Source organism: Lactuca sativa, chromosome 9 (genome assembly GCF_002870075.4).
Source record: "Lactuca sativa cultivar Salinas chromosome 9, Lsat_Salinas_v11, whole genome shotgun sequence".
In the NCBI taxonomy this organism is placed as follows: Eukaryota; Viridiplantae; Streptophyta; class Magnoliopsida; order Asterales; family Asteraceae; genus Lactuca; species Lactuca sativa.
Window position 1 is genome coordinate 88866063 of NC_056631.2, and position 7445 is coordinate 88873507.

The 7445-nt window shown below is 39.2% G+C and overlaps 1 protein-coding gene across 1 annotated transcript; it reads left to right on the forward strand.

The window, feature by feature from the left end:
- The first annotated feature begins 847 nt into the window (after nt 1-847).
- LOC111882013 (non-specific lipid-transfer protein Cw18) lies at nt 848-1546 on the forward strand. The gene is made up of 2 exons (XM_023878384.3): nt 848-1285; nt 1373-1546. Exons 1-2 carry the CDS (start codon nt 952-954, stop codon nt 1387-1389), a joined length of 351 nt encoding a protein of 116 aa, XP_023734152.1. The 5' UTR covers nt 848-951; the 3' UTR covers nt 1390-1546.
- Nucleotides 1547-7445: the final 5899 nt, after the last annotated feature.

The following is a 7445-nucleotide window of genomic DNA, read 5'->3' on the forward strand; positions in this document are numbered from 1 at the left end:
TATTAATTCTACCCAATTAGGACTTCTTTTTCCTTACTTATTATTATTAAAACATTTTTTTTTTCTTTTAAGATATTGTACTTTGTATTAAGAAATCGAACTTTATATTAGAACAATGAATATTGGTTGAAATATTAAATTGTTATTTGTTTTGTATCAATAAATTGGACTTTGTATTAGAAAATTGTATATCACTTGATTGAACGTTAAACTTAAACATGTAGTAATAGACTGCAAAGAAAATATGTCCAATATCAACATAAACACAAAATAAAAAATGGAAGAAAATTCTGACGACTCATTGACAAAAGTTAGCATCACAAATGTTTATGCTAGAGACAAATTAGTGACTGTGTGCCGACAACAGAAATGGCATATCTTTTCATCGTGATTTTATTTTTATTTTTTTTCAACTCTTTATTTTTTTGGTAGTGCATCATATGATGATAACTTAATCACACTAAAAACTTATCTACTAAATATTAGTTTTCTTTCTAAACCTTAAACTATAAACTCTACAAAACTTAAAAGATTCATGTATTAAAAGCAATTCCGCGAATTAAAGCAAGTTTGCAAACTCCATTTTACAAAAGAAGTGATAACAAAACTTATTTTGTTATCGGTTTTACAAAAAATAAAAAGCATTCACATGTTCTTAAGAGCAAAATCACTAACACCATCATAGTGGTGCAAACACTATCTTATGTAATTAATATTACTTTTAGAGTGCTTATTATGTTATGATAGACAAAGATAGGTGTATCCATTACTACTTTTTATTACTCTTCCCAATAACGCATTCAACTAATTTAAAATCCTTCCACAATTCTTGTTTCCATAATCCCACATAACAACACTCAATGACTGATCAATCGATGGTGCTTCCTCCATTGAACTTTCTTGATAGCTAGCTATAAAACCCAACGAATTCACAACTACTTCCACACACAAATGGCAGCTTCATTCAAACTCGTATACTTGCTTGCTGTTCTTCTTGTGATCGCTGCATGGAGTGAAGTAAACGGAGCTGGAGAATGTGGCAAAGCAAATCCCGACATGGAAGCCTTCAAGCTCGCACCATGTGCATCAGCTGCACAAGACGTGAATGCTTCGGTTTCTTCGAGTTGTTGTGCTCAAGTGAAGAGAATAGGGAAGAACCCTAAATGCTTGTGTGCTGTAATGCTGTCTAATACTGCAAAATCTTCTGGGATTAAGCCAGAGATCGCTGTGACAATTCCTAAACGTTGCAATATTGTTGATCGGCCCGTTGGTTATCAATGTGGAGGTTGGTTAATTTTTTTGATTATTTAATTGCGTTGTTGTTTTTTTTATGTGGAGGCTGACTAATTTGTACGTTTTGTTTAATTTGTAGCCTATACATTGCCTTGAAAGATGGAAAGGTGGTGGTTTAAGTTCGAGTTATGTACGTTGTATGGGTGAGTTTGAGATTGTAATTTGAATAAATCCAATCTTCTTGTTTGGTGTTGATTATGTTGTTTTCTGATCTCGAGAATTGTGTTGAATACAAAGTCTAATTTGAGTTTTACCATAAACTGGTTATGATTGTTGGTTTTTTTTTTTTTTTGGAAACGGCAAATAATTTATTAAAGAAAGGAACCCTCACCTAGCAAGGAGCTAGAAGAGGGACCAAAGTAAAAACGTACAAGTAAATGCAGAATTACAAGTCATAAAATGGAGATATCCCCCATTCCTCCCAACTATACATACCATTATTACTTCTATGTTCTACCCAAAAGAAGGTCATAGCCTTAATGCATTCCAAACCGTTTTGAATAGAAATACTCTCGCATTGGAATAGCCTTTTGTTCTTGAATCGCCATAAGTTCCAAATCATGCCATAGCAAATTGCTACGAACCGTTTCCGTTTCCTCTTATTCCTCCCCCAATTGCTTGCAAAGTCTATCAAGTCATAGATTGTTTGTATGGACTCATGCTCTCCTGCAATTCCACACCATCTCCAAATGCAGCCCCTAATAGTGTTTGCAAACGGACAATTAATCAGCACATGATCCGCGCATTCAGAGTTTCCAATACAAGAATTGCATATTGACGAGTTGACCAAAATACCCCTTCGTTCCAAAGCAGTAGCAGTTGGTATTCGTTGTTGTACAACCCTCCATACCAGACATAGCACCTTAATGGGGACAATTTTACTCCAAATAATCTTCGGGGCCACTAGGTTGTTGGTTTTCAGCTTATCAACAAGTTGTCGAATGATAGCCACAGAGAACTTGCCATCTGCTGAAAGTTTACATCTCCATTGATCCAATCCCGGGTTTAATTGAACATTAGAAACTTCATTACCTAGACCGTGAACTTCAGAATCAAGTCCTTGAGCAGAAGGCCTAGATTTCCACTTCCAGTTTTGATTCCGATCGCCAATCCTGTCCGCAACAGTGCACCTTTTCTTTGATTCCAATTCAAATAAGTTAGGATATCTTGTTTTTAGGTTGCTAGAACCAATCCAATGGTCATACCAAAACAGGGTATTATTCCCTGACATGATTTTAATGTTGAACAAATCATGTATTCTAATCCCAAGCCCACACAAGAATTTTCTACTGCTGGCGATATTATTCCAAACTCCAACATATCTTCGTGCGGATAAATAATCAATTGGTTTATTCGCTAAGTTGTGAATGCCGGTAATTACTCTTGCTCACAGAGATTTAGATTCATTGTTCAGCCTCCACCACCATTTTACAAGCATACCAATATTTAAGGCTTGAATGGATCCCACTCCAAGTCCCCCTGCTTCTTTGGCTGCAAGGACTTTGTCCCAGGAAACCCAATGAACTTTCTTTTTATCTTCACCACCTCCCCACAGGAAGGAACGTCTTATCTTTTCCAGTTCTTCTATTACACCTACAGGAGCACGAAATAAGGACAAGAAGTAGGTAGGCAGATTACCTAGAACCGATTTGATTAGTGTGAGCCTTCCTCCAAACGATAGCGATTTAGCCTTCCACAATGAAAGCTTAGACTGAAATTTCTTGATTATGGGCTTCTAGTGTTTTTTTAAATTCATATTGGCACCAACCGGCACGCCAAGGTAGTCAAATGGTAGATCACCTGATACACACCCAAGAAGATTGGCCCAATTCGATGTTTCAGCTGAATCCACTCCAATTCCAAGGACTTTTGATTTATGAAAGTTGACTTTGAGCCCCGAAGATATGTGAAAACATCTAAGAATGCGTGCCAGGTTCTTTAGGTTTGCTCTTGACCACTCCCCAATAAACAGGGCGTCATCCGCGTAGAAGAGGTGAGACAGGATTGGACCGTTACCCGGAATTTGAACACCTTTGAATATTCCTTTATCGCACGCCGTCCTAATGGCCACACTCAAACCTTCCATAGCAATGATGAACAAGTACGGTGAAAGTGGATCTCCTTGACGAACTCCCTTAGACATAGGGAATTCTTTTGTTGGCGATCCATTTATGATTACCGACGCCCAAGACGAGTTCAAGCAACCACGAATCCACGACCTCCATTTATTTCCAAAACCCATTTGCTCCATAGTTGAGTCAAGGTATTTCCAATTCACCGAGTCGAATGCTTTATCGAAGCCTACTTTGAAAAGGAGAATCTTTTTATGTGCTCTCTTTGCCCATGAACACACCTCATTAACCATAAGAGGTCCCTCTAAAATGCATCTGCCTTCGACATAAGCCGATTGCATATCACCGATCAGGTTACCAATAACCGACTTCAACCTATTGGAAAGTAGTTTGCTTATTATTTTGCTTAAGCAGCCGATCAGACTTATGGGGCGGTAATCATTTAGGCAGAGGGGGTCCTTGATCTTAGGGGCTAGGGTGATGAATGAGGAATTACATCCCCGGGCAAATGAGCCAGATTCCTCGAAGTGCGTTACAAACTTCATTACGTCTTCTTTAATCGTGCCCCAAAAAATTTTCATGAATTTGAATGTAAAGCCATCCGGTCCTGGGGCCTTTTCACAACCACAGTCCCATACCGCATCCTTGACTTCTTCAGGGGAAAAAGGGGACTCAATTCTAATTGCATCCATCATAGAAATTGATTTAAAATTTGGGTTGCTAAACTTGGGCCGAACCAGATGAGCATCCGTGAATTTATCGTGGAAGAACCTATATGCTTCCTCCTTTATTTCATTGACCCCCGTCGTCCACCTCCCATTGATCATAAGACCATGTAGAAGATTCCTTCGATTTTTGCTATTGATATACCCATGGAAGAACTTACTGTTCTCATCTCCATCAATAGTCCATTTGATACGCGCTTTCTGTTTGAGATCGAGAGCTTGCAGGCGTTCCCACTCCATTATCTTTTTTATCGCGTCGGCTCGAATTCTCTGTTCATTTGAGGATAGGGATCTAGATTCTGCAGCCTTTTCTATTTCTTTGACCACATCCTTAGCGACATTAACTTCCCGTCTCTCTATTTGATCACCCTCATTCCTCCATTTCTTGATTTTATCTTTTAAGAATCTAAATTTGGCGGCTAGGTATGCGTCAGGCGTCCCAAACCCTCTAAAACAATACCATGCATCACTCACCAATTGATCAAAACCTTCTTTATATAGCCAAGAATTAAAGAGCTTGAAAGGAATAGGCCCAAAGTCAGCTTCGCTAGACAGGAGGGTAATAGGACTATGATCAGATAGCTCTCGAGGATGAGCTGTTACGTGGCTAAGAGGGAACATTTGCAGATAATTCAGACACGTTAAGAATCTGTCCAATTTGCTCAGTTTAGCATCAACCCTACTCATATATGTGAATCTTTCACCTCCCATGTTGTAATCTTTTAAGTTGGCCTCCTGGATAAATCTGTTGAAATCAGAAGTACTACAGGGGCAAAATTGGGAATTACGTCTTTCACTCTGATTCCTTACTACGTTAAAATCTCCAAACACCACCTACATTCCAGGTTTTTGATTTATTATGTTAAGCAGTTCAATCCATACCTTCTTCTTATCCGAGATTGATTGAGGACCATATATGTTCAGAATGTTCAGAATAACATTCTCAGGAGAGCCTGTATATTTCCCAGATACAACCAAGTAGTGGCGATTCTTGATAACATCAGTCATTTGGAACACAGAAATATCCCAAATCGAGATAATCCCACCAGATCGTCCACTGGCATCAACACTTTCATAGTCAAATTCATTCGAATCCCAACATCCATTAACATCAATCCTTGATGAAGTCGATATCTGCGTCTCCTGTAGCCCAATGAAATTCGCCTTGTGTTGCTTTTTCAGCCTTCTTACCCAGCCAGTTTTTACCCCTTCACCCACTCCTATTACGTTCAACGATAGGAAATTCATTGTTGAATTGTATAATCTCCAATACCTCCTCCTACTTCATTTAAGATGGGGTTGTCGACCCCCATCTGGAAGCCTACTTCAGCCCCAATCGCCACCGTTTGAATAATCTCATTGGATAAAGTCTCACCAGAGCCCTCAGATGAGCCTGATAACAACGATTCTTTGTTGAGATCCAACTATACATCCCCATTAGCAGACTTAGGGTCTTGTGAATTTTGTGTCGGACAATTGACTCTCGAAGATGCATCGCCATTTATGGGGGATCGACTACCTCGCCTTCTTTTTCTCCTTTTACTCTTAGGCTCACTGCAGCAGTGCTTAGAATAGGACGACAAATTAGAATTAGAATTAGAAGTCATAGAATTATTTGGGGCTGGTGAAGAACTCCTTATAGGGCTAGAATTGTCCATGAGCCCAATATCTTTTGGGTCAGAGTCCAAACCCACATCACCCGGGTCCGACCTTATCCTGCCGGCTTCAAACACAGAGGTTTGTATATCTTTCAACACATGGGGCATCCCAACCGACTCATTTAAACACCCCACGTTGACTTCTTCCTGTGGGATCACATCGTTAAGCCCGACCGTTGCGTCTTTTGGGTTCTCAACATTCGCCGGAGGATTACCAAACTCGTCATGTCTGTTTGTCTTGTTCATCCAAGTTTCAGGTTCATCTTCGCACCAGAATTCCCCTTCCTCTAGATCATTATCTTCCTCCGGGATCCACGTTTCAGAGACCCCATCGTCTTCATTATCGTTATCGCAGCCTTCAGATTCTAACCCATCTTCCATTTTCTCGAATTGGCAAGACTTGAATGGAGACCAGTCTTCAGTATTCTCAACGACCCCAACACCATCCACCGTACCGTCGACATTGATTCTAACCACTTCATTTATCCAATTCTTCGATGATGTGATAACACCCACCTTTCCCATGGTTAGGTCTTTTCTGTCATATAGGCTTTCGAATGGAATAATAACCTTCCCAAATTTGCTTGCAATCTTGGAAAAATTGTTAGTGTTCCAATATCTGAGAGGAACTCCTGTTATCTTTAGCCATGCTAGTCTTTTGTATTGCACATCAGTGTTCATGTCCATAGTCAACCACTTAAACCATTCGTGCCATCTTGATCTGTCTTCTAAGAATTCGCTAGCTTCTTTAGATGAACCAAATTTAATACCTAGCTTGAGACCTCCAAGATACTTTGTATTTTCATACGTGAATGTATGTTCAGGTAAGTTAGCAATGTGATCAAGGCTTAAAGCTTCTCCGATTAGTAGGGTCTTCTTGGTCCACTCACTCATGGCAGTTTTGGCATTAAGAACTATAGGAGGGGAATTACCTTGATGAGCTACGTTTACTCCTGCAGCTACTTGCGCAAAGGTTCTAGAATCCCTGCTTCTGAAATTAAACTTAAGGGCAGCATCCAAAACATTAGGTTTTCTGCTGGATATCTGCATACGATTGGATCTCTCTTTCTGATATTTGGCGAGGTTGGCGAGTAGGGTTACTCCACGGAATCTGACTCCATTCATTTTCAATTCCATCCCATGTGTGTTGATCACGCCAGCATATCTGATAAAAGCGAAGTTTTGCTTACGTCGGTTCTTCTTCCCACCGATATAGATATCAAATATTTTCCCTAATCTATCAAAGACTTCATGTAGATCCTTTTTGCAGGTCCCATCAGGGAATCCCGCGACGTAGAACGTAGTAGTATCATTCCTCTGCCTTTGATTTTCTTGCCTGCGAAATTTCGACCACCCATCTCCAGTTGTTTCTACGAACCGTCTACCACCCATCCGTTTTTTTATTAGATTTACTATCTGGTTATGGCTGTTGGGTACATATTGATTTGTACTTTAAGTGATTGGTTATTTGGTTAAAACCAAGGCTAGTTATTGTTGAATTCAAGATATAATTAAAGAATCAGATAATTAATATTGAGAAGGGTCTTTGGTTATTAAGAGTTTGAGGGATATATGTTGTTGAAGTTCAACTTGAGACAGAAATGTATGAATTTAGGATTAGATTAATGGTGTGTAAGTCGTTGTAATAATATTATAAAATGGTTAATAATATTAATTAAATAGAAAACTTAAATTAT